The sequence below is a fragment of the Mustela nivalis genome, assembly GCF_964662115.1.
Source record: "Mustela nivalis genome assembly, contig: HAP1_SCAFFOLD_2796, whole genome shotgun sequence".
NCBI classification, from domain to species: domain Eukaryota; kingdom Metazoa; phylum Chordata; class Mammalia; order Carnivora; family Mustelidae; genus Mustela; species Mustela nivalis.
The window spans coordinates 1-26546 of record NW_028133869.1 but is presented as its reverse complement, the minus strand read 5'-3'; the positions used below and the strand labels follow the sequence as shown (position 1 = coordinate 26546).

General features: G+C 36.8%; 1 protein-coding gene across 7 annotated transcripts; it reads left to right on the top strand.

The window, feature by feature from the left end:
* The first annotated feature begins 4801 nt into the window (after positions 1-4801).
* On the top strand, positions 4802-25439 carry LOC309858564 (KAT8 regulatory NSL complex subunit 1-like protein). 7 transcript variants are annotated; one of them, XR_014308247.1, is made up of 3 exons: positions 5027-16195; positions 17739-19864; positions 20270-20327. XR_014308247.1 is itself a non-coding variant. In XM_082751277.1 (2 exons), exon 2 carries the CDS (start codon positions 23893-23895, stop codon positions 24982-24984), a length of 1092 nt encoding a protein of 363 aa, XP_082607403.1. In that variant the 5' UTR covers positions 4802-5013; positions 23864-23892; the 3' UTR covers positions 24985-25439. The 7 variants fall into 7 exon arrangements, 3 of the variants coding, with proteins under 3 accessions (XP_082607403.1, XP_082607405.1, XP_082607404.1); XR_014308249.1 differs by having other exon boundaries at positions 17739-17848; positions 20270-20326; XM_082751277.1 differs by lacking the exons at positions 5027-16195; positions 17739-19864; positions 20270-20327 and adding exons at positions 4802-5013; positions 23864-25439.
* Positions 25440-26546: the final 1107 nt, after the last annotated feature.

Here is a 26546-nt window from a genome sequence, read left to right as displayed (position 1 = left end):
TATCCCTAGTTTATTTTAGTGAGGTTTTTCTAGTTTCAGAGTACTACCAAATTTATTTGTTTTTTTTTTTAATTTTACCTTCTGCTTAATAAAATACATCTTGAATATATTCTGATTAGTAAAAATTGAACTTTTTCTTCAATCTTTTCCTTAAATCTTTTTTTCCCTTAAATCTAAACTCAACAGAAGTTTATCTTAACATATCCCAAGAGAGGTTATGTTCCATTTTATGTAGAAAATTATATTAAAGAATATAGAAACAGAAACCCCAAATCAAATTTGACTTAAAAAAAATGAGGGAAGGGCTCATTAAACTGGAAAGGTCAAAGATAGAACAGACTCCAAACTGGTTGACCAAACAGCTTAGTTTTGTCACTAAGGACTCACTTAATTGGTTTCTTTCCATCTCTGTGTTCTGTCATTTATAGTGTAGGCCTAATTTTATTTTATTTATTTTGTTTTATTTATTTTTTTAAATTTAAATTCAATTCGCCAATGTATAGTACATCATTAGTTTCAGATGTAGTGTTCAGTAATTCATCAGTTGCATATAATACCCAGTGCTCATCACATCACATGCCCTCTTTTAGGCCCATCACCCAGTTGCCCCATTTCCCCATTCAGCAACCCTAAGTTTATTTCCAGAGATAAAAGCCTCTCATGATTTGTCTGCCTCTTTGATTTCTCCCCATTCAGGTTTCCCCTCCCATCCCTTATGATTAAGAGTCATAATCTCTGCACTATTTCTTATATTCCACATATGAGTGAAACCATGTGATAACTGTCTTTCTCTGATTGACTTATTTCACTTACCATAATACCCTTTAGTTCCATCCACATTCATATAAATGGTTTGTATTCATCCTTTCAGGTGGCTGAGTAATATTCCATTATACATATAAACCACATCTTTATCCATTCATCTGTTGAAGGACATCTTGACTCATAAAGGGCTGGTAACCAAGATCTGTAAAGAACTTAACAAACTGCTATATTGTTCTGTGTATCAATAATTTTTTTCTTTTTTATTGCTGAGCAGTTATTCCAGTATATGGATTGTCCTGCCATTTATCTTTTTACTGTATGGTGGATCTTAGGGTTAGATAGATCTTAAGGTTGTCTCTAGTTTGGGGCTATTGTGAAAAAAGGTGCTCTCGATATTCATATACATTAAGAGTCATTTTTTATTCCTCTCCAGGCATGGGCCAGGTCTGACCACTCTTGTATCCTGCCTTGGTTCTAAGAATCTTATAGCTCTTGCTACTTACCCCTGCTCTTTGCTTGTCTGTTGACACTGGCCAGTTAGAGCTAAATCTATCTTGAGTAGGAGTTATCACCTTTTTAGCCTTGCTACTTCTCCGGTCCCACTTTCCAAACATGACTATAAAAAGAAAGAATTAAATATACTAAAATATAAAAGTGGAGGACAGTTGCCCTGGGCATGGAAATTTGAGGAGTAAATGGTGCAGACTTCCAAACCAGTTTTCTATTCTAGGAAAGGTGGTGGAGAAAAATCTCTGCTTCTGGAGCAGGGTATGTCTGTCTTCAAATCCCATATTGGCCACACTTTATTAGTGTGAGAATTTGGATATATTATTTAACCTCGCTGAGTTGTCTTTTTTTTCTAACCTGGAAAATGAATGTAAAACTCATTTTGCAAAATGTGAGAATTAAATGCATGCCTGCCCTCAACAAATATGTTTTGGAAGTAAACATGTGCCAGGCCCTGTCCTTGGTTCTGTGGATATAGCAGTGAGCAAAATAGCAGAAGTTCCTGACCTCATGAGTTCACATTCTACCAAGGGAGATAAAACAACAAAAAACAAAAGAATAAAAATCTGTGTTGTTAGATGGTGGGAAGTACCACGGAGAAAAACAGAACAGGGAAGGGAGATAGAAAAGGATGTGTTTGTTACAGCTAGGCTGTGAGCTGCTTAAGAGTAGAATATGATCTTTTTCCTGTATCGCTAGCATTTATCATAATGTAAGCTGTATATTAAGTGCTGCACACATGTTTCTTGAATGAAAAGAGTTACTGAATAAAAACCAGTGTTGAGGAGAGAAGTTTATCTCATGAAATCACTGTAATACTGCTTACCTGGACACATTTATGTGCTTCTAGACAGGTAATAATTATGTCAGCAAGAATGGTGCCCTTCCCTTCTCCTTGTTCTTACTGGTTCTGTAAGTCTCCTGGCCATTGTTGTATTTTTTCTTAGAAGTCAGAATGCCTTTAATGTACCCTCTTTATAATAATATATCCTTGATCAAAAAAATTAACTATATGCATTTTTTCCAGGCTTTTGCTGAATAAGTAATATGGAAAACAATTTAACAAATGGTTCAGTATGCCAATTTCATATTAAGGAGCATCGATATGCTACAATTTCTGGAAAGCCAGCATACATATGCTACACATATTAAAATATTTAGGGTAATGTTCAATGCCAAGAATAATGTCCTTAATATTTGGTTAACTGTAGTAAAAAAAATTGTGTAGTGTCATCTCATACATATAAAAAAGATAGTGCTTTTCTTCTTTGGGCTTTTCTACATTTTTATAACCAAGCCTATATTATTAATGATTTCCTATTCCCCAAGTTTCTATTATTTTTAAAGTATCAAAAACAATATAAAAGAAATGAGAAAATTATGTTTCTATGATGACTACAGAGGGAGAAGGAGAAGCAGACTCCCTGCTCAGCAGGGAGCCTGATGCAGGGCTCAGTCCCAGGACCAGGAATCTTGACCTGAGCCAAAGGCAGACACTTAATCAACTGAACCACCCAGGTGCCTTCCTAAGGCTGTTTGGTGAACAAACTAGATAATGTGTGTAAAAATGCTTCCTGAATTATACTTGTGTAATTACAAAGCTCAATGCCTGTACCTTCTTCTACAAATAACACCAGGGCAGGAATCTTGTTTATGGCTTTAACTCCAATACCCATCACAAAACATGTGTGCAATAAATATTTGGCAAGTATATGAATACTTTGTTTTAGTAACTGATAATTATTTCACAAAAGAAAACTGTATCCTCCAGTAATTTGATGGCACTACAATTCCTTCAGGTTAAAATCTGAATTCCTGTTATTCAAGATTTACTCAATCTAGCTGACATGTACTTTTCCAGCCCAAAAATATCATTAACACAACCTCTACTCAAATTCAAAAAAATACTATCTCCTGATTGATGCCTTCTTTCTTCTCTGTCCAAAGTCTTTAAAAACACCCAGCTGAAATAAAAAAGCCTTCCTTAGAACTATCTCAATCCTGATTTGACTTCTCAGACTGTTAATCTTAAAAAAAAAAAAAATTTTTTTTTTAAAGTATCTCACTCATTTTTGCATTTCTGTCCCCAGGGGCAGGGACAATCTTGAATATAGTCAATATCCAGTAAATATTGCTGATTTAACTATTTACACAACACATCATTTGCTTACAAATTTTATTCCAAGGAAGGTGAATCAATTTCCTGAAACTCTTCCCTTACTCTATAGGAAGGTGCAATTATTGTTCTGAGCAATCTTCAAAAAGTACTCTCTGCTATAAATGCAGCCTGTCATAAAGTTATTGCAGTATGTCCCAATGCACTAGACAGGCGGTTATTTTCTAATCAGTAATCCGTGTCATGCCTTATGGTTTGTTATAACTCCAGTTCCTAGGATTCCCCCCTGCCTACTCCGACCATCCGAAGTCCTTCAATTAATAAGGTTGAGATAATGGCAATTGTCTTTTTGGATCTAAAATTCGAGCGCGCTTTATTCCCTAAATCATTTCATGTGTAAATTAGGTGCTTAAGAAAGGCTGTAGTACATCATCTAAAGAGCTATATTTAGTGCTCAGTTTATTTAAAAGAGAGAGAGAGAGAGAGAAAGAGAGAGAGTGTGGCTGGGGAAATGCCCGGGTGTAGTTTAGTGGTGAGTGGAGCCAGGTGCAAGACTCTCAGAAATGTTTTTATGTGTCCCTGGCCAACTATCTCCGCACAAAACCCCGTTTATTTATTTGACTGCGCTACTGCAGAACAGAGTTAACTCCAACGCCACTCAAACCAGCTTTGCACAGATTTTAAAATGCTTGAGCAGGCGGCTCCTGATTTTTACCATAAAACGACCCAGCCGGATCCAAAGCAGATTTGTCACCCTACTTTAGAGCCTCTGGGGGGTGTCGTACAGAATTATGGCTCTGGATTTGAGCGCGGAGCACACATACAGGCAAGCCCACAGAGAAGTACAGATTTGGCAACTGTGACAAAGCTTTGTTAAAACTTGCCCCTCGAGCCGGAGGGAGGGACTGGACACCAGGAGCCCGCGCAGCCCGAGCGCGGGCGGTAGGGCTTAATGCAGCCCGACTTTCCCCTCTCTTTGCTTTCCCTGTCACGGTAGCACAGAAATAGCAAAGCAAGGGCGGGAAGTCACCCGCCCGTATTTTTGGGGTGGGTGGTGGTGGTGGTGGTGTGTGTGCGTGTGTGTGTGTGTACGCGCCCCTGTGATTTTTGGGGGGGGGTGGTGTGTGTGCGTGTGTGTACGCGCGCCCGTGCGCGCGCCTCCCGCTCGCAAGGGAAGAGGTAAGGAGGAAGCGAGAACTACCAAGAACCCAGCCCCCAAGGGAGCCGCCGAGCCTCTGCACCAGGGTTCGGGCGTCGTGCTCCAGCCACTTCCAGAACGCTCTCAGCCCCCGCTGCAGGCCCCGCCCCCTGCCGGGGTTTCCCCGCCACCCGCACTCATTTGCATGGCGCTTCCCCTCCCCCGCTGCCATTGGCTGGCGTTGCGCCCCGCCCACTGCCCCTCCACCACGGCAGGGTTCCGTCCCCGAGCCGCCCGGAGCTGCGGGCAGCGGGCGGACTGTTAAACCGCGGCGGCGGCCGGGGCGGGAGCGGGGCGCGCTCTGGAGACGAGTCAGCGGCGCCCCGGGTGGGGGGAGGCGGGCGGGCAGCTAGAGATCACCTCAGCAGCCCCCACCACGGCCGGACCGAAGGTGCGGCGGCGGAGGGGAGCCAGGGCGCCCCAGCAGGCGAGTGGCCGGCGTCTCAGCGGCGGGCTGAGGGGGGTGGGTCTCCTCTGCCGGGGACGGCGGCGGGCGGGGAGGGGAGAGCGGAAAAGACCGCCGGGTGGACTTGCGGGCCAGGCAGCCGAACGGCAGCCCCTTCGCCCCCCGAATCCTATGGGCTGTTGGACTCTGGGTCCCGGCACCGGATCGCGCTCTAGGGCAGGGGTCGGACGGCAGCCAAATTTAAACGGCTAAACCTAACAGCCTTGGCAGAAGCTGAGGGGAGGGGAGAGGAGGAGTGGAGGGAGGGGTGGGGGGCGGACCTAGGAGTGGTCACGTGGAGTCAGGGGAGGGGCTTGGCAGGCCTCCCTTTTGTTTTGGCTGGCGCGTGCGCAGACGGCAGAACACGTGGCCTGCTGGGCCCGCCCCTTGTTTTAGCGGCCGCACCTCCTCGGGCGCGGTTGTGGTGTCTGCTGTTTTGGGCAAGCTCTGAAGCGGAGGCGTCTGTGTGGGATGCGACCCTTGTTTTCTTTATTTTATACTTTATTTCCGGCAACGTTGTTTTGGTGTTCCAGAATTAGATGGGGGGTGGAGAGGAGTTAGAGGATTAATAAGCAGTGGTGTTTCCAAGTTTGTGTCTCTTCTTGGTGTTCTGAAGGGGCCGACGCTGCAGGAAAATTTGAGGCTGTGGGGTGAGGAGTAGCAAGAAAGAGAAGGCTGTTCTCTGGTCATTAAAGAAAGGAAGCGGTTAGCTTTACATCCAGGGAGGGGGACACTGGGATGGACCTTCTTGTCTCTCACTTTGAAAAGGATTCGTTTTGGGTTGGTTCCCCGCCGGCTCTGCGGCGCAGATCCACTCCACCCTTTCCCTCGGCTCAGCTGTGAGCCGCCGCGGGGGGCTGGGGGTGGTGGAGATTGAGGTGGTTTTTTTTTGTTTTTGTTTTTGTTTTTTTTTTAAACTGAGGGAAGCACATTCCTTTTTGATTCCCCAAACTCTAGTCAGCTGGTGAGATTTAAAAACCGTAACTTCTTTCGTCTTCGTTGGCTTCACTTCGCGCTGAGTTTGGTTCTGTAGGAATGTCTTTTTTTAAAATACAGGATGGGGCAGTTTTGTTCCCAACGAAACCTTGGTGGTCGGTTTACCAATACTGCAGACAAAACTGACCGTGTTTTTGGCTAGGAGAAAGTGGCTTTAAAAAATAATTCACTCTTGGAGAACAACCTGGTGTTCTGGAATGTGGAGGGCTTGAAAAAGAGGTTGAGCTTTGAGTGGTTTCTACTGTTTCCAGTTCTCAACTGGCCGTTTCCGTGGGCAAGTCACAACCCCTCTTTTCTCGCTGTTTGTTGCGTCTTGTAAATAGTTTCATAATACTGTCCCTGCTTTAAGACATTGTTATGAGAATTGAATACCTTGTGTTAGTAGAAGTAGTTTACAATTTTTACCAACGCTGCAAAAATACAGAAATTGCGAATTGACAGGGTTTATAGTAAAAGTCAGTAATTTTTTAAAAAATAATCCAGCATCCTGGAAGAGTATAAACTGAGTGAATCATGAAATAGGATATATTTGAATATCTTCAAAATCTCTTGTAGTGGCTATTATCTTTGATTCTCCCTCAGTTTTCACCTATTTATTCAGATCAGTGTCAAGGTTGCCATCATTTATTTGTAGATAGATTATCATTACTTCTCTTCCCCAGCGCTTCTAGACTGTTTTTAGATGAAATTTTTCTTAATCCAGCCCAATTCTGTCACATTTATTTTTTACATTTATCTTTTGTGTGTATATCATATATGCCTTTCAAATAATTGCTTATTTTCTTAAATAATTTAAAAATAATTTGGAGAATAAAGATGAGTGCAAATAACAATATAGTTTGCATTTCTAAATATTTATGTGTATTTGTGAATTTTTCCTATAACGGGGTTCATGTGTTATATTTTCATTTAATTCTACCTCATAAACGTTCCCATGTCATTAATCTTTGAAAAATTATATTTGGCTGCTTAAAATTGTATCATGTAAATATATTTTAAATTTTTCCTATTGGTAGATGTTTGGGATGTTTTTGATGTTTTGCTATTATATAAACTTCATGATAGAGAATTGCCTTTTACATAAGTCTTTGAGATTTTTTTTTCCCCCTTAGACTTGTAAAAGAAATTACTAGGTCAAAATCTAAAAGAAATTACTAGGTAAGAGTCTGGGATTGTGTGTGTGTGTTTAGGGCTCTTGAACATCACCAAACTACCTTTCAGAATGTTGTATGAATTCATACTCGTATAGGAGCCAGCCTCACATTATGTCCTTGTTCATCGTCTAGTGTTAGTATTGAAAGAGAAAACCTTGCTTTAATTTGCATTAAAATATTTCCACTTATGTCTGTGATATATCTATTTTCTTAATTTACTGTAAGCTGCTTCAAGGAGAAGAATATATTTCGTATATGACATGTTGCAAATCACAAACTGGGTGCTCAATGAATACTTGCCAATTGGCTTATTAATACTTACCCTTTTGACTTCTGGAAGATCAGGAAGTGCTTTTTTGTCTTACTCGGTTTACCAGTACGTTGTCGGCGATATACCTTTATTGTTGATTGATTACTTTGAGTGCTTCTGCCTTCAGATAGGGGCCTCACTGATCTCACAGTTGTCTACTAAAAGGTCCAGTGACTTTTCATGTTCAACTGCTGCATTATCCAAGAGTTTTATCCATTTTTTAATGCTATTTGTCATGATAAACTATCTCATTTCTTTTCTTCATTTATTTATCTTGTATGGAATTTCACTTACAGATTTCACTCTGATCATTCTAGTTTCACATGTAGCCTTTTCTGTGTAATTTTTTTAAAAAACCTGTCTAAAGTTCCTTTGTTTTATTATTTACATTGTTCCTGACAGTCCACCTATTACTGTCTATAATATCTTCTACTGCCTTTGACTTAACCATGTAAACTTTGTATGTCATCTGTTATTTTTATTTTCATTTATTCAGTTATTTTCCTTTCATGTCCTTTTGTATTAGTCTGTACAGTTTTAGATTGTAAAGGAGGCAGAAAGCTTTTTTTTTCGGGGTTTAGAATTGTGTTAAGGATTGTTTACCAGTTGGGTTTCACAGGTTATAAACTTCAAGGAGTGGGGCTTGTTGCAAGAGAGTGACAGGTCATAGGGAATTTGCAACCCATTTACTGACGTTAAAGCATATCATCTTATACCTCTATCCTAAAAGTCCTCTGACTGCATTGTGGGACTAAAAGGGAACACTGTACATAAGGAGGACTGAATCGCCAGTACAATCTTACATTACTTTCTCTATATTCAATTTCAAAAGGCGAGGAAGGTGTATCATTTCCATAAGATTTGTTTGTTTTTCCTTTTAAATTTTGTCTTAAGAGAGATTTCAGTGAATTGGGCTCCATATTGTATGTAGGATAAATAACCAGCAAATGTTAATAAAAATGGTAATATTGTACTTGCCTGTGGACAGTCTATAATGAAAATCTGAAGACAGTAATGAAAGTCTTTAATACTTGGTAATATGTTTAGGTTTTTGGAAGCACATTTTATTTCTGTATGGATGTGACAGTTCTCTAAGTATTGCAGAACTGAGAGAAAATGCATTCATTTATAATATTGAGGTTTTGTTAATATTTGTAATGAGCTTTGTATTTATTATCTGGTTTCGGTCCTATAAGACCAAGAATGCTCAAGCATGTTTTTCGAAGTAATTTTTAAAAAAATTTTTTGTGTAGATTATTAATCAGTGTTTAACAACATGAAATTAAATTGGAGCAAATATAGTATACTTCAAATGTACATTTCTGGATCCAAGCAGATGTACACACACACAAAAACAACTGTTCATTTATATTCCTGTGAGTCATACACTTATAACTGAATAGTAATAATTCTGCTTGAAGTATGATCTGTTTGATGTATTATGTGGCCACCCAAGTGGCTTTATCTTTAATTAAATTCCTTTAGTCTTCAAAGAGAATTCCTTTTTAGGGATAGTTTTCAAAGTGGAAGAAGTTCTTGCTGTAAACATTACTGAGTACAAAGTACTGAGCCAACTGTACCCTGGTCATGCCAATTACTGCAGTGTTTTCTGTTGTAAATTGAGAAAGCCCATATTTAACAAAGAACTCTTGAAAACATGACACTTTGAAAATGAAAACATACACATTTGTATTTATACCTTCCATTAATTCCTATATATTTGAAGAGTAATACTATACCAGTGTAAACTCTTCTCTCATTACTTCTGTTGTTTTAATTAGATTTTTCCTTTGAGTTACAAATTAACAATTTGAGTCTTATATTTTAGTAATGTTTGAAAGAGCCTGTCATACTTTGCTGGGGGAATGTCTTTTTTTCTTATTCTTCTTCTGTTATTCTAATGGATCAGATGTCTGAAACACATTTAAGTTGTAACTGTGGAAATAATTTAATATTTGTCCCTATTCAGGCTTGTCTCCTCTCTCAAAATTCTGTTGGCCATTTTTATTGCCTAAAACTTAAGGATGTATCTGCCTTCATGATAATGTAGTTCCTAGTTTATGTTACTGCATTTAAGAGAATTGGGATTATCCAGATTCCAGTTGAAAGAGTAAATTTAATATTCACGGTGGATTTGAATAGGCTATTTTCCATGGACTGTATGGAATATACAAACCCGTGCTAGAATATAAATCATAGTTAAATCTGGAACAGTACTTTAGGGGGTGGAAAATCAGATTTGGCCTTTAATTTTTAATGTTAATTTTCTGGAGGAAGGATGGTTCTTATCTAAATTATCTAGATTATCAGTTTCAATTCTGAAGATAGACTAGTTTAGCAAACTTTTGATTTTTTTTTAGAATGTATACCAAATATTATTTGGTACATATGACTTATATATTGTAAAGACCTGATTTATGTGTCAGGATCAACTCAGTGATAATTAACATCATAATTATCTCACTATGTACATGCGATTTTTGAGGGATGACATAATATTTCTGTATCTCATGATGTCTGCAGGCCCATTTTACATTTAATGCTAAATTCATAAATATGTATGATTCATAAAAAAAGATCATGTTACTAATGGAAACATTTTATATGCATCAGGGCAAAGCTCTTTCTTTGTGGTAACGTAACAACTGATTTCTTAATTCACAATGAATGTATGTGTTGGATTAAATTGTAGACCAAAAATTAGAATTTATGATAAAGACTTTTTACTGAACCAGTTTGATTTATATAATAATGAAGTTTAATACGGATAAAAAGAAAAGACAAAAAGTTTTGATTCTTTGCAGTTTTAAAATGTTTATTACTTAAAAGCATAAACCAACTGGCCTGGCTGCAGTTTTCTCTCTGGTTGGTATTTTTTTGTGAGACTTCTAAGGTCTGGACTGTTCACTGCAGGGTTATTTACTTGGTGGATTATATGTAAAAGATTTATAACAGATTAGTTTTTGGTTTTGTTTTTTGCCACTCAAAAATTCTGGGCTGAGTATGTGCTAAAGAATTTTTTCATTAATTAATTAAAACTGGAATGTAAGTTGAAAACTTTGCTGTAAAACATAGAAGTGAAATTCATGCTCAGGAAATATAGTTGACTTTTGGATTATCAAGAACATTTGCTTCTTGACAGATAATTAGGATAATCTGACTAATTCCTTTCTTTGAAAGGGTACTGATATGGTTGGTTTCTTAGCTTGCAGATCCTGTTAATTTAATATTTCAGCTCTGTATTTGTGGCCAAGAAGAGTTTTTTCCCTCAATTTTATCCATTACAGGTTTTTTGAAGTCATATATACGAAACTCTTAGAAGAGGGACCTGTTTTGCTGAGTATCTTAGGTGTATATGAAATAAATGGTGCCTGGAATAAATAGAATACAGTATTTTAGTAGCAAGAAAGAATTTCTTAGTTTAGCTAAGATCCAAATACTTTTGCACCATACAATTATGTGCATGATTAGAAACTGAATAATGGGAAACCAGAATAATTAGAAACTAAATATTCATAAGAAGATCAAGCTGCTGCTTTGAAAGCTTTTTAAGTATTTGTCTTTTCCATATTTTTGAACATTTTGAAATATTACAGGTGCCTAAAAGTACTAAACAGTATGTTTGGCTAAGAACTTTAGGGACTGATATTTTAGTTAATGGCTGATTCCTGTTTATTGGGGGACTATATACTTTATAATTTGTACTGCCCAGTACAGTAGTCCTTAACCACATAGGACTATCAAACACTTGAAATGTGGCTAGTTGAAATTGAGTTAGTTAAATGTAAAAAAAACATTGGATTTTGTGACTTACCACACATACAGAACATAAAATACTTCATCAAGATGTTTTTACATTGATTACAGATTGAAATAATATTTTAATAAATTAAAATTAATTTTATGTTCTGTTTTTACTTTTAAAATGTCTAGTAGCAGATATAAAATATGTAACTCACATCATATTTCTATTGGACAGCAGTGTTCTATACTAATATTTCCTAACTTTAAGACTCCTTTCATAATAAAGTATCCCATGAACCTCCTTTCTAGACATTTAAAAATATAGTTGGCGCTTGACCAATGTGGGGATTAGGTGTGCTGACCCTTCATACAGTTGAAAATCTATGTATAACATTTGACTCCCCCCAAAACTCAGCTACTAATAGCCTACTGTTGACTGGAAGCCTTACCTATAATACAGCTGATTAACACATATTTTGTATGTGTATTATATACTCTGTTCTTACAATAAAATAAGCTAGAGAAAAGAATGTGATTGAATCATTAAAAAAAGTGTTTATAGTATTGTACTTATTGAAAAGAAATTTACATATATAAGTGACCTGCACAATTCAAACCCATGTTTTTTAAGGGTCAAGTATAATTTTATTATTTTTGATGCTATTTATTGAAGAAATATTTGCTAAGGGCCTGCTTGCTATGTGCCAAACAGTGTTCTAGGACACAGCACTGAGTGAAAACATTCAAACCCTGCCTTCATGTGGCTTTTGTTTTAAATGAACCAGTATACAACAAATTTATGTAATACAATTTTAATACAGTGGTTCATTTATCCAGTGATATATGCTATTTAATTTACTTTTGGCATTTGTCTTGTTCATGTTCTCTGACCTCTCTGGATCTGTGGTTTGATGTCTGACATTAAAGAAATTCTCCGTTGTTTCTGCTTCATGTATTTTTTCTTTTTTTGTCTTCAGCTTCTGGTATTCCCATTAAATGTAACCACATTTTGTAGTTGTCCCACACTTCTTGGATATTCTATTCTGGCTTTCTGTTTGTTTGTTTTTGTCTTTTTCTCTTTACTTTTTAGTTTTGGAAGTTTCTCTTGACATGTCCTCAAGCTCAGAGATTCCCTTCTCAGCCATGTCCAGTTAACCAATGAGTCCATCAAAGGCCTTCTCATTTTTGTTACAGTGTTATTGATCTCTCGCTAATTCCTTGTTTGATTCTTAGAATTTCCATCTCTTTGTTTATATTCTGTATCCTTGCATGTTGTGTACTTTTTCCATTAGGAGCCTTAGCAAATTAATCAAACTTGTTTAAGTTCTTTTAAATTTACGGTTTCATGATTCCAACATTCCTGCCATATCTGAGTCTGGTTCTGATGCTTGCTCTGTCTCTTCAATCTGTGTTTTTTACCTTTTAGTATGCCTTATAATTTCTTGTTGAAAAAGATGACATGATGTCCTGGGTAAAATGAACTCCAATAAATAGGCCTTTAGTAAGATGTTGGAGAAGCATATTTTAGAGAGAGCATGAGTCAGGGGAGAGGAAGAGGGATAGAATCCCAAACAAATGAAAAAAAAAAAAAAAATCCCAAACAAATTCCTGGCTAAGTGTGGAGTTGACATGGGCCTCAGTCTCAATAGCCTGAAATCATGAGATCATGACCTGAGCTGAAATCAAGAGTCAGATGCTTAACTGACTGAGCCACCCAGGTTTCTCCTTGGAGAAGCATTCTGTAGGCTGATGGTTAGGCCTGTCTTTTAGGAAGCCTGTGCCCCTGGGTGTGAACTGCACAAATGTCTCTTAGTTTTTTTTCCCTTTTTATGTAGGACAGGATGGCTAGATGGGGCTGGGGTTGGCCATTCTTTTAATTTACTTTTAACTGAGAAAAAGCAAGGCTTTTCAACAGATTGCTTAGAGAGTAATATATCATGTGTCACTTTGTTTTCCTTATTTTATTAGACTTCATTGTCAAATTTGATAGAGCTGCCCCTGTTTTCTTAATGTGTTTTTAAATACTGCAGGATTTCAATTGCCATGTACTCTGGAATTTCCTTCTCACTGACTGGTCTTTTAGGGCTCTTATTCTTTGGTAGCGCTTCCTCCTTTACCTCTCCCCAAATGTGAATGAACCCCAGGCCCTGATAGTGGACTCCTTTCCCTTCTTTACCTGTACTCTCTCCCTAGATAAACTCTTCTGGCCCTTTGGCTTTAAACACTATAACCAGTGACTCCCAAAAATGAATCTCTCTGAATTCTTGCTTGAACTCTAGACTTGTTTATCTGACTGCTTCCAATTGGATGGTTAATAGGTACTTCAAAATCAACATATCCCAAACAGAACTTTTTATTTTTCTCCCTCAACCTTCTGTCTCCTCAAGTTTTCTCTGTTTCAGAAAATAGCGCCACTGACTACTCAGTTGCTCAACCCAAAAATCTAAGAGTCATAGGTAATTGCTTCCTTTACCTTAGGCCCCATAAAATCTTAGTTGTCAAAAGTTTTGTAAATTCTACCTTGAAATGTATCTTGGATTCATCCATTTTCATTTCTACTACTACTACCTCACCAGTCCCAAGGCACTGGTACTATCTCTTGTTTAGATTACTTCAAGCAGCTTTTTAATTGGTCTCCCTGCTTGTTTTCTTGGAAGATATTTCCATTCTTTCTCCTAAAGAAACCTTTTCCTGATAGAACAGCTAGAGTAGTTTTTTAAAAATATAAATGTAAATTAGATCATGTTACTACTTTATCCAAATACCTTTAGTGGTTTTCCTTTGACTTACATAAAATGTCTTGGCAACCATTTGCCTCTCTGATCTTATTTCCTCTTACTTTGTCTCTCTGGCTCATTATATTCTAGATATATTTGTTGTTGTTTTTTTTTTCCACAAACACACCAAAATTATTCCTGCTTTAAAGCATTTTATTAGTTGGCTTTTTTCCTTGGAAGGCTCTTAACCCCCAAATCTTGGTTGGTTTATTGCTATCATTGCAGCTCTCAGATTGCAGATGTCACCAACACAAGGCCTTCATTCATCTTAAAATCCAAAGTAACTCCTGTCAGAATGTTGACAGGCTATATCACTCTTTAGTTTTTTATAAGAATGCTAGGGAACCCTTTTTACTTGTTTCTTTGTTTGTTTGTTTTTTGTCTGTTTACTGTATAGTTAGCTACCATTTGCTAGCATGTAAGCCCTTTGAGAATAGAAACTTTATCTTTCATGTTCACTGTCATCTTTCTAGTAACTAAGAGGGTGTTTGTTATATTTGCTCAGTTAATATGTATTAACTGAATTGCCAGATGTTCAGTTTTATACTAAATATATATTAAATGGGGGTTAAAAATCTAGCTTCTGTCAAAAATAGACAAAACTATATTTATGACTCAAGCTTGGCCATTTCTTCATTTTCTGCTTTTTGAAAGTCAATTTTTCTATTTCTTTTTTTGAACTTTTATTTTGGTAATTTTGGAAAGTTTTTGTTTTGTTTTTAAAAAATGAAATAAGTTTTCAGCTGCCATTCACAAGCACTTCTCTATAAATAACATGTTGTGGTGTGGATAGTTTTTATACTCAAATGAAAACCAGATGACTTGACTTGTAGCTAAATAGTCTTACTGTCTTATTTTTTTTTAATTGACTTCTGAAATACTGGAGACACCTTTAAGTGCTATAAAACAATTGCGATTGTGTGGAATGTACTTTATAGAACTAATGGAACTAATTTTTTAATGTGTTGACATTTTTTATATTTGGTATTTGTAACCCTTCAAAATTTTTTAAGCCATTTTTTTCCTTAAAAAGGAAAAAAAGCAACCATCATTAAAACTCTGTATAATAAACATTAGAAATAGATATCATTCCAAAATCGTTGCAAGAAAATTAGTTTTTTACAGTTCACATCAACACGTCCTATAATATGTACTCCCAAGGGGGAAAAAAGCTACAGTATGTTGAACCCTTGACTGCTGCCATAGTCTGAAAACTCAAGAACATGGACTTTTGAGGCAAATCAACATCAGTCACTATTGAAGTGAATTTGCAGAATTCATTGTTTTATGCTTTAAGTCAGTATTCCTTATGTATTCTGCCTCTAACCAGTTGTCTGTTATGCATAATAATGAAATAGTTAGTGATGAAAAATAATTACAGTTTAAAACTGTGTAATGGTTGAAGCCATCACTTAAGCTAACTTGAATGGTAAACTCATTATCTTTCCAGGAGCACATTTGGTTTCTACTAACTTGAACATATATCTTATACATAAATTGTTATGTTTTAAATAGTTTCTTATGTTTAGTATTTAATTTTGAGGAAGTCTAATCAATTTTATAAATAATGTTTTTGATGTCCTATTTAAAAATATCTTTGTCTAACCCAGTATCATAAAGATTTTCTTCTGTGTATGTTTTAGAAGTTTTCTGATTTTAAGTTTAACTTTTAGGTTTATGATCCATTCTGATGTGACCCTTTTTATATAAGGTATATCCTATGAGATATGGGTTAAGTTTCAGTGTTTTGAAAATGGATGTCTTATTGTGTTCCAGAGCCATTTGTTTCAAATTAGTCTTTTTACACTGAAGTGCCATTATATCTTTGTCAAAAATCAGTTGACCATATGTGTGCTGGTTTGTTTCAGAGCTCTCTATTCTTTCTATTGATTTCGTGTTCATTCTTTTGTCAGTGCCACATTTATTTTGACTAAGTAGATAGGTAGTTTCAGCTTTGTTCTTTTTCATGTTTTGGTTTCTAATTCCTTGCCTTTTCCATATTAATTTTTTTAAGATTTTATTTATTTGTCAGAGAGAGAGAGTGAGCACAAGCAGGGGAGTGGTAGGCAGAGGGAGACGCAGGCTCCATGTTGAACAAGGAGCCCAATGTTGGGACTCTATCCCAGGACCCTGGGATCATGACCTGAGCCAAAAGCAGACGCTGAACTGGCTGAACCACCCAGGTATCCCTCCACGTGAATTTTTGAATCAGCTTGTTGATATTAGCAAAAAATTCTGCTAAGATTTGATCGGGATTGTGTTGAATCTATAGATCAGTTTTTAAAGAAGAATTGACATTGTAACAAAGTTCGATAATTTAATCCATGAACACAGCCTATCACTCCATTTAGGGTGTTCCCTGTCACCCAAGTGTCCCTATTTTCTTTTTTAATTGTTTAATATGGTGAATATCAATTATTATTTATTTATTTTAAGAGGGAGTGAGCAAGTGCGAGTGGGGAGTGGGAAAGAAGGGCAGAGGGAGAGGGAGAGAGAATCTTAGGCAGACTCCACCTTCAGTGCAGAGCCGGATGTGGTGCTCTATCTCACAACCCTGAGGATCATAACCTGAACCAAAATCTAGAGTCAGTTGCTTAACCAACTGAGCCACCCACGGACTCCCAGTGATTGTTTTTTTAAAGTAATATTGAGCCACAGTCGGATTGAGTGGCTGAGTCTTGATTTTGGCTCAGGTCATGATCTCAAGGTCCTGGAATCTGGTTCCCTGTTGGGCTCTGTGCTCAGTGTAGAGTCTGCTTCAGGATTCTCTCTCCTCCTGCCCTTCCCCCTGCTCGTTCACTTTCTGTCTAAAATAAATAAATCTTAAAAAAAAAAAAAAAAGATAAAAAAGGGTGTCTTGGTTGTTAAGTGTCTGCCTTCAGTCCAGGTCATGATCCTAGTGTCCTGGGATCAACCCACATTAGGCTCTCTGCTCAGTAGGGAGTCTGCTTCTTCCTCTCCAGCTCCCCTGTGTTTGTGTTCCATCTTTCACTATTTCTCTTTGTCAGATAAGTAAATAAAATCTTAAAAAAAATACTGAGCCAGTATGTACTAACGGAAAACCACATTTGGTGGTGAGGCATTATCTTTATATATTGCTTTGCTTGTAACATTTATTTTAAAAAATAATAATTGAAATAGGTGTTATGATTTGTTACTACTTAAATCTTGGAACACATTTCAAAATCGTGACTCACTTGTTTATTAATTCAATCAGCAAATAGCTGGCAGTTGTATACCAGGCATTGTTTTAAGTGCTGGCAGTTGGAACCTTGACCAAAATCTAGGTCTGCTCTTAAAATAAATTCCTCACTAGAATGTAACAAAATATCAGATCATGGCTATCAGGAACAATAAGCATTATAAGGGAATGGAGTGTCATGAGTTGAGTGGCTAAAGCTATTTTACATATATTAGTCAAGCTGAGATTCTGATGAGGGGATTGGAGAGCAGAATATGAATGAATTGAGGGAGCCAGCCGTATTATCTGTGGAAAATTGTTCCAAGCTGAGAGAATTGCAAGTACAAAGACCCTGAGGCAGGGACTATCTGGTGTGTTTCAAGAATAGCACAGAGGCCCGTGTTGCTGGAGTGTAGTAATCTGTGAAGAGAGATGTCGAGTATGAAGTAATCAGGGACCTGATAATGTAGAACTTTGTAGGCCGTGGAAAGGGCGACTTTGGATTTTATTCTGAGCATAATGGTAAACACTTACTTATTCACCAGATATTTACTGAGCATCTGCCATATGACAGATACTTTTTCACGTTGATGGTCCTTGGAGTTATTGTGTGTTCAGTTCTAGACCAGCAAAACAAAGCAAATATTGCAATAAAGTAAGTTAAATGAATTTTTTGCTTCCCAGTGCATGTAAAAGTTATGTTTATACTACACTGTGGTCTATTAAGTATGCAATAGCATTGTGTCTGAAAAAACAAGATACACTTGACTTTTGAGCAACATAGGTTTGAACCCTCTGGGTCCACTTATACGCCAATTTTTTCCCCCAATAAATATAATGCTGTTAATGTACTTTATCATATGATTTTTGTAACATTTTCTTTCCTTTAGCTTTAATGTAATAATATACTATATTATACATATAAAGTATGTGTTATTTGACTGTTCATATAGTTGGTAAGGCTTCTAGTAAAGTTTTGGAGGAGTTAGAGTTATACATGGATTTTCAACTGTGTTGGTGGTTGGCATCTCTAACCCCTGCATTGTTGAAGGGTCAGCTGTACATAACCTTAATTAAAAAACAGTTTGTTGCTAAAAACTTTAACTGTCATTTGAGCTTTTGGTGAGTCATAATCACTAATCAAGACCACTATTACAAATATAATAATCATGAAAAAGTTTGAAATATTGTGAGAATTACAAAAATGTGACACAGAGACATGAAGCGAACATATGCTGTTGGAAAAACAGCACTGATAGATAGACTTGCTTGATGCAGGGTTGCCAGAAACATTTAATTTGTAAAAAAACAAAAACAAAAAAAACCCACTATCTGCAAAGTGCAATAGAGTGAAGTCTAATAAAAAGAGGGATGCATATAGTAGTTAACAAAACAGTCAAAAATCCAAGCCTTTATAGATCTTTGGAAATGTTAATGTTAAGTGTAGTGTATGTAATATGGAGGAAGTCAGATATGGTAGAGTTTAGAGTAATCAGTTAGGATACTTTGTTATATGTAATGATCACATATTTCAATAATTTTAAAAATTAGGATAATGCGGTATGTTTAATGATAAAACTAAACATTAAATGGGATTTATTCCAGGGATACAAGGATGATTCAATATTTGAAAATCAATCACCATGTTATATCCCATAAAGTAAAGACTATATGAACATAATTTAATCTCTTATTTATAGGAGACATCAGAATTCATGAGTTTCTTTTGGTTGTAATGTAGAAAGACTTTCAGGCTGAAATTTTCATAAGGATACACTTGGGAATATAATATAGAGGAACTTCTTGGTATCCTAGTACTGGAACTAGAATGGATGGGCTTTCCCGAGACTAGAACTCAAAAGTCTTCATATCCAAGTGTATTAGTTATCTATTGCAATGTAACAAATGGGCCCCCAATTTAATGTCTTTATTTCACAGCTTCTGTGGGTCAGGAATCTAAGCATGGCTTAGCTGGGTGCTTCTGGCTCAGGACTTCACACAAGGCTACAGTCAGTGTATTGGCTGGGGCTTCTGTCATCTGAAGGCTTGATTGGGAAAGGATCTGCTTCTCACATTACTCACTTAACTTTTGTCAGGCTTTAGGTAGTTGCTGACTGTTGGCCAGAGACAGGAGTTCTTTGCTATGTGGGTCTTCCAGCTCACAGTATGGCAGCTGGCATCCCAGAGTGAGAGAGGGTGACAAGATGGAAGCCACAGCCTCTTTGTAACCTAATCTCAGAAGTGATATCCCATTACCTTTCCTGCATTCTGTTTGCTAGAAGCAAGTTAGCAAATCCAGTCCATACTCAGGAGGAAAGGATTACACAAGGGCATGAGTACCAGGATATGGGGATTATTAAGATCATTTTAGAAACTGCCTATCATACCAAGTAAGCCCTAGAGATCTCACCAGAGTTTTTTGTGTGTATTTTATTCTAGTTCTCTACCATAAATGCCCCTAAACCAGTGTAAATGTACATATTTTTTGGCTACTAATTATAGTTCTTGATTAATATTTATTTATGCCTCTTATTTTTAGCTTTTCCTTAAATTTAGTTTATCCAGGGCTAAGATGAACTCTGCTGCCTCATGATATTTTACCTTCTGCCCCTGCTGTTATCCACTTTGAATATGTCCCTAGAGCCTTGTTCAGATTTTTGGGAGAGAGAAGGTAGGTAGGGAGGGGATAGAGTCTAGTGTCTTTTAAATATGCGTACTTCATCTGTGATTAACACAGGTTTCCTTAGGAAGCAGATAAATATCTAAATACTATTGTAGATGGTTATTGAGTAGAAGATAATAGAATATTTCTCATAAAGTTAGAAAATTTTGAGATATACAGATTTTGGGGAGAGAATTATACAGAAATCTCTACTTCATTTTTTTGAGTATAAAAAAGGCAAACATCTCTCTGTATTTTTAAGTCAGTTCTATGCCCATCATGGGGCTTGAGCTCACGACCTTGAGATCAAGAGTTGCATGCTTTACTGATTGAGCTAGCCAGGTACCCCCAAACATTTATATTTTTATCACACAGAATTAATAACCATTAACATTTGTTCATTTTGCATTTAAGTCTTTTTCACCCAGGTAATAAAGTTTATAGTTGAAACTCAGCTTCTCTTAAACCACCGAGGGCAGAGGCTTAACCCACTGAGCCACCCAGGTACCCCAGGTTCATTTTTTATTCTTGTAAACACATAAACACACATGCACATGTATGTGGTGTGGTCTTGTGTTTGTATTTTTTTTTCTGAATCAGTAGAGGTTTTATTGAATCTTTGAAATAACCACAAATAAGTCTGAAAAATCATCCAGTATACTGCTGTTTCTGTAGCTGGACAACTAGATCTTATTCATCAGCTTGCTAAATTGTTCCTTTTTGAGAAGCATGGAAAACATCCAAAAATTTTCTGATATCTTTGTTTTTAACTGTTGTGGCTTGCTGAATCAAAACAGCTGAGTTTGATACAAGTTCGGTGTTACTTCAAGAATTTAAGTCATCTTTCTGGACTTGAGATACTGAACAAGCAACACTTGGCCTCATCCAAACTCTGAGGATATATTTTTCACCCAAGAAATTTTCAGTTTCGACAGGAGAACCATTCTTTTGAATAGCAATGTTGATGGGGAAATGGGCATACACAGACCTCATCTTGTGGTAGAATTTCATTGTAATGCCCTTGCTCATGTTCTGTACATAACTGTAGATAGTGTGAACAACTGCCAGTTCTTTTCTGTTTCCCCACTATTTGTCATCTTGGAACATCTTCTTTATCTTTCCAAGGAGATTGAGGGTTTTTTTTTTTTTTTTAATTTTTTAAAATTAGAGAGAACGAGCAGTGGGGAGGGACAGAGAGAGAGGGAAAGAGGGAAGCAGACTCCCCGCTGAGCACGGAGCCCTATGTGGGGCTCCATCCCAGGACCTGGAGATCATGACTTGAGCCAAAGGCAGGCACTTAACCAGTTGGGCCACCCAGGTGCCCTGAAATTGAGTTCTGTACTGATGCTCTGGGACCCTTCACAATAAACAGTGTGTCTCTTCAGGGCAATGTTGACATTTTCTGGAATGTTGACAGTCTGATTGGCTGAGAATGATCTTTATTCTCACAGTAGATGGAGCAAAGAGAGCTTGTATTTGTATTTTATTTATTTGGTAGTATACTGTGCCATTAAAAAAACCTTATATTCTTTTTGAGGTTTGTCCATATTTGTATGTATATATAGAGATAGGTCATTCTTTTTAGCTGCTGGATAGTATTCAGTCATGTTTTATTATCCATTCTCTTACTGTTAGATATGTAGGTTGCTTTGAAAGAATAGTTTGCTGTTAATGAATAGTGCTATCTTATGCACCTATGACAAATACATTTTCTTTTTTTTTAAAGATTTTATTTATTTATTTATGTATTTGACAGAGAGAGTGAACACAAGCAGAGAGGATGGGAGAGGGAGAAGTGGACTTTCTGCTGAGCAGGGAGCTCGATGCGGGGCTCGATCCCAGGACTTGACATTATGACCTGAGCCAAAGGCAGATGCTTAACCACTGAACCACCTACGCACCCTGACTAATACATTTTCTGCATTATTGTCAAATGCTGAATCAACTTATAGTCCAAATAGATTTGAGAAATCTTACTGCATTGTCATAAGTGGTATTTCAGACTTAGAACACAATTTTCTTTTTAAGTTTTTATTTGAGAGGAGAGAGAGCGACAAAGCATGATTGGGGTGGAGGGGCAGAGGGAGAGGGAGAAGCAGACTCCCCATTGAGCAGGGAGCCCAATGCAGGGCTCTGTCCCAGGACCCCCAGCTCTGTGACCTGGGTTGAAGGCAAATGCTTAATCAACTGAGCCCCTAAAACATTGTTTTCAATTTAGTGATTGGAAAACTAGTCTCTTACTTTATTAATCTATAATTCCTTCATTACTAATAAGATTGAGTATATGTTAATGATCCTTTGGATGTCATCTGTGAAGTGCCTGACCAGTTTGCTCATTTGTAGGAGTTCTTTATATATTCTGGTATGAATTCTTTTTTATTATATATATTGCCAAAGTCTTCTTTCTTTTTTTTTTTTTTTAAAGATTTTATTTATTTATTTGACAGAGAGAGACCACAAGTAGGCAGAGAGGCAGGCAGAGATAGAGAGGAGGAAGCAGGCTCCCTGCTGAGCAGAGAGCCCGATGCGGGACTCGATCCCAGGACCCTGAGATCATGACCTGAGCCGAAGGCAGCGGCTTAACCCACTGAGCCACCCAGGCGCCCCAAAGTCTTCTTTCTATAACTTGCTTTTAACACTGTGTATTTTTGGGGCATCTGCGTGGCTCAGTGGGTTAAGCCTCTGCCTTTGGCTTAGGTCATGATCCCAGGGTCCTGGGGGGATCGAGCCCCATTTTGGGCTCTCTGCTCAGCAGGGAGCCTGCTTCCCCCCACCCCTCCGGCTGCCTCTCTGCCTACTTGTGATCTCTGTCAAATAAATAAATAAAATCTTAAAGAAAAAAAAAACAAACCACACTGTGTATTTTTCTTTTCTAACTGCATTGAAGCCTTTGTAACTTTTTTCTCTTTTATCATTCTGGCTAGTCTTTGTAACCTTTTGGTTTTGTGTTTTCACATAAAAATGAAGGTTATAGAGTTACAATTAGCACCTGGGGACATACAGAATGGGAGTATGGGCATTGAAATGACTATTTATTGTCATGTGTTGAAACAAAAATTATGGAGTATCATTCTAGAGTATCTTACAAAACTCATAATTATTAATGGTATAATTTTTTTTTTTTCACTATTTAGCCTTCAAAATTTTCAGTGGTAGAAGGTTAGTTTTTTCAGTGAATCAGACTGTATGGCCTTATGTTTTTTCTTTTGATAAAATATAATGGAGTTTGTTTAATTATGGGATAAATTTTTAGCAGTCATTTGTTATAGTCCCCACTATCTTCCAGGCAGGAGTAACAGCTTTTATAAGGATAACTTAAACTTATCTGTTTGTGAAAAGGGAAAAAAATTATTGCAGATATTTTTCACAAAAAACTTTTTTGCATTGAAGATTTAACAAGTTTTTGTGATATTATTTTTAACAGTTGTGAAATTATACTTTTTTGCTTGTAGTTTAGTTACATCTTTTCACATTATTTAACTTATTTTAGTTAATATTTATACTGTTCTGATTGTGAAATTTGAGAAATGGAGGTTTTGAGCAGCTTTTATAAAGGTAAATAGTTCTTACTTTGGCTGAAGGTATGGGATTGGGTCACATTTTCAAATATTTTAATTTCCAGATTTCAGGTTGGAATTTTTTTCTTTTGCTTTTCACTAAACATTATCCAGGAAAAAAAAAAGAAAAGGAGAAAAGGGAATCTTGAAATATAATCGCAGTACATCCACAAGTATTTGTCTAATACTTATTGTTCTAGGTAGTTTGTGTGCACTCTTAATTGGAGTTTTTGGTATTGGGCCCACAGTCAGAGTCAAGAGTAGTTTAGTCTTCGTTGAATTCCTTATGAATTAGGAAAGAACATAGATATTGTTAGGAGTTGGGAAATATAGGAGGAGTTTGGTTCCATTCACATTTTAATCAGAAACATTGAAAATGTTGCCCTTGGTAAAAGTGTAAGCATAAACCTTTTTTCTAGATATTTGATCATTTATTTTTACATTATTTTAGGATTCCAGTAATTACCTGCAGGATTCGCCATGACCCCAGCTCTGAGGGAGGCAGCAACAAAGGGTATCTGCTTTTCATCTATATCAAGTACCATGGAGTCCGACAAGATGCTATGCATGGAAAGTGCAAGAACTGTAGATGAAAAGCTCAAGGGAGACACTTTGTCTCAGATGCTGGGATTTCCAACTCCTGAACCTACTCTTAACACTAACTTTGTGAATTTAAAACATTTTGGCTCCTCTCAATCTTCAAAACATTATCAGACTGTCCTTTTAATGAGTTCTAATTCTGCATTAAATAAATACAGTGAGAGTTACAAACAAAGGAAATTAGGGGAACCCAACTGCAATAAGCTGAAAAACATACTGTGTAATGGCAGCAACATTCAGCTTAGTAAAATCTGTCATTCTCATTCTGAAGAGTTCATCAAAAAGGAACTGCTGTCAGATACCACAAGCCAGTGCATGACAGATGTACAAATTATTTTGGATTCAAATATAACCAAAGACACTAATGTAGATAAAGTACAACTGCAAAACTGCAAATGGTACCCAAAGAGTGCACTTTTGGATAAAGTTACTGATGCTGAAATTAAAAAGGGTTTATTGCACTGTGCTCAAAAGAAAATTGGGCCTGGCCACTCCAATGTGCCTGTTAGTCTCTCAGTTGCTGAAAAAGAGGAGGAAGTGAACGCTCGTTTACTTCATTGTGTAAGTAAACAGAAAATTTTACTTAGCCAGGCTAGAAGAACTCAGAAACATTTGCAGATGCTTCTGGCAAAGCATGTTGTTAAGCACTATGGTCAACAAATGGAATTTTCTCTGAAACATCAACTCCCCCAAATGAAGATCTTTCATGAACCTACCACAGTTTTGGATAGCAGTTTACCTAATTGCACTGAAATTAATCCAGAAGTCAACATGTTGACTGCAGAGAATAAGTTGTGGAGGGATACGAAAAATGGCTTTGCACGGTGTACAGCTGCAGAAATCCAAAGATTTGCACTGTCTGCTACAGGGCTGTTGTCTCATGTTGAAGAAGGTCTGGATTCTGATGCAACTGATAGCAGCTCTGATGACGATTTGGATGAGTATACCATTAGAAAAAATGTGGCCGTGTAAGTGCAAGATTATTATTAGACCTTTTACTGTTCTGTGTATAGCAGCAGTTTTGTCTTGATTCATGATACATGAAAAGGAAATAGGTTTTCTAAAATTTTAATGCCATAATCTTTAAGGTATAAAATTTGGTGAATTTAAAAAATATTTTGTTAAGATACTGTGTGTGAATATATACATAATATTTAAAAATAAGTTATCCAACTGTTCTATCTAGGGAAAAAACCGTATAGGGATAGTGAAAAACCATATAGGGGTAATAATACTTCTTTAGCTAAAGGTAAGCATTTTCCCATTCTTGAATAGGATAGGCTATAGACAAGGCTTAAGATTTTTAGCCATTATGTTTAACCAAAATGCAAAAAATTTAGTCTACATATTGGGGAGCCCATATTGGCTTTAGGCTTTAGAAGTTATCAGTTGAGAGTATATATAAAAGTTGATCTGTTTTTGTTTTTTTGTTTTTTGTTTTTTAAAAAAAGTATTTATATACTTGTATTTATATACCTGTTGAGTTCTTTCAGCTCAGGTCTTTACCATTAATTTTTGATGAATTAGTATAACCAAAGCAGGAAAATGTTAGCTATTAGATACCTATTGAATGCTTATTATGTGCTGGACCTTGGGGATTCGGTTGTGGGGAAAATATCCACAGTCTCTGTTGAGAATCAACTTCAAAACTAAAACAAAAACAAAAACAGAGATAAAGTAAGTTTATATAACATGCTGTGTTAATACTCCAGAATAGCCCTATCTGATAGAAGATTTCTGAGATGATAAAAATGTTCTGTAACTGTATTACCACATAGCCTCATATGGCTATTGAGCACTTGAAATGTGGCCAGTGTAACTGAAAAGAACTGAATTTTTAAACTTTATTTAATTTGAATTACATTTTTAAAAATAGAACAGTTTTTAATCTAGCTTTAGGGAATCTGTTAGTGTCCCTAACTTGAGGCAAAATACTGTGTATGTATTTTGGGAGGAAAAAGTCCATCATTTTTATCAAATTGTGAAAGATGAGTGAGAATTATTACAGAATTAGAAGCTGAACACATTAATTTTTACTAATAAGTAGAAGTATATCAATTTCTATGGTAAAGAATAAGATGTAAAACAAAGTGGGCATTCTAGTCTTTTTGGTTTTCTGTTATCACTGTGTTTGAAATGTGTTTGAATGTGGGAGCTAATATTGAGCACATATTTTTTTCTGGCTGGCATTGTGATAATCACATGATATATTATTTAATCCTTTCAACAACCATGGGAGGTGATTGTTGTTATCCTTATTTAAGAAGAAATAGTCTTTTTTTTTTTTTTTAAAGATTTTATTTATTTATTTGACAGAGATCACAAGTAGGCAGAGAGGCAGGCAGAGAGAGAGAGAGAAGGGAAGCAGGCTCCCTGCTGAGCAGAGAGCCTGATGTGGGACTTGATCCCAAGACCCTGGAATCATGACCGAGCCAAAGGCAGAGGCTTAACCCACTGAGCCACCCAGGCGCCCCAAGAAGAAGCTTAGCCGTGCAAAGTAACTTGCCCATGGTCAAAAAGCTAAATAATTGATG

Bases quoted from the DNA above. Each gene is read 5' to 3' on its own strand.
- LOC309858564 (XM_082751277.1), top strand. From the start codon at position 23,893: ATGACCCCAGCTCTGAGGGAGGCAGCAACAAAGGGTATCTGCTTTTCA.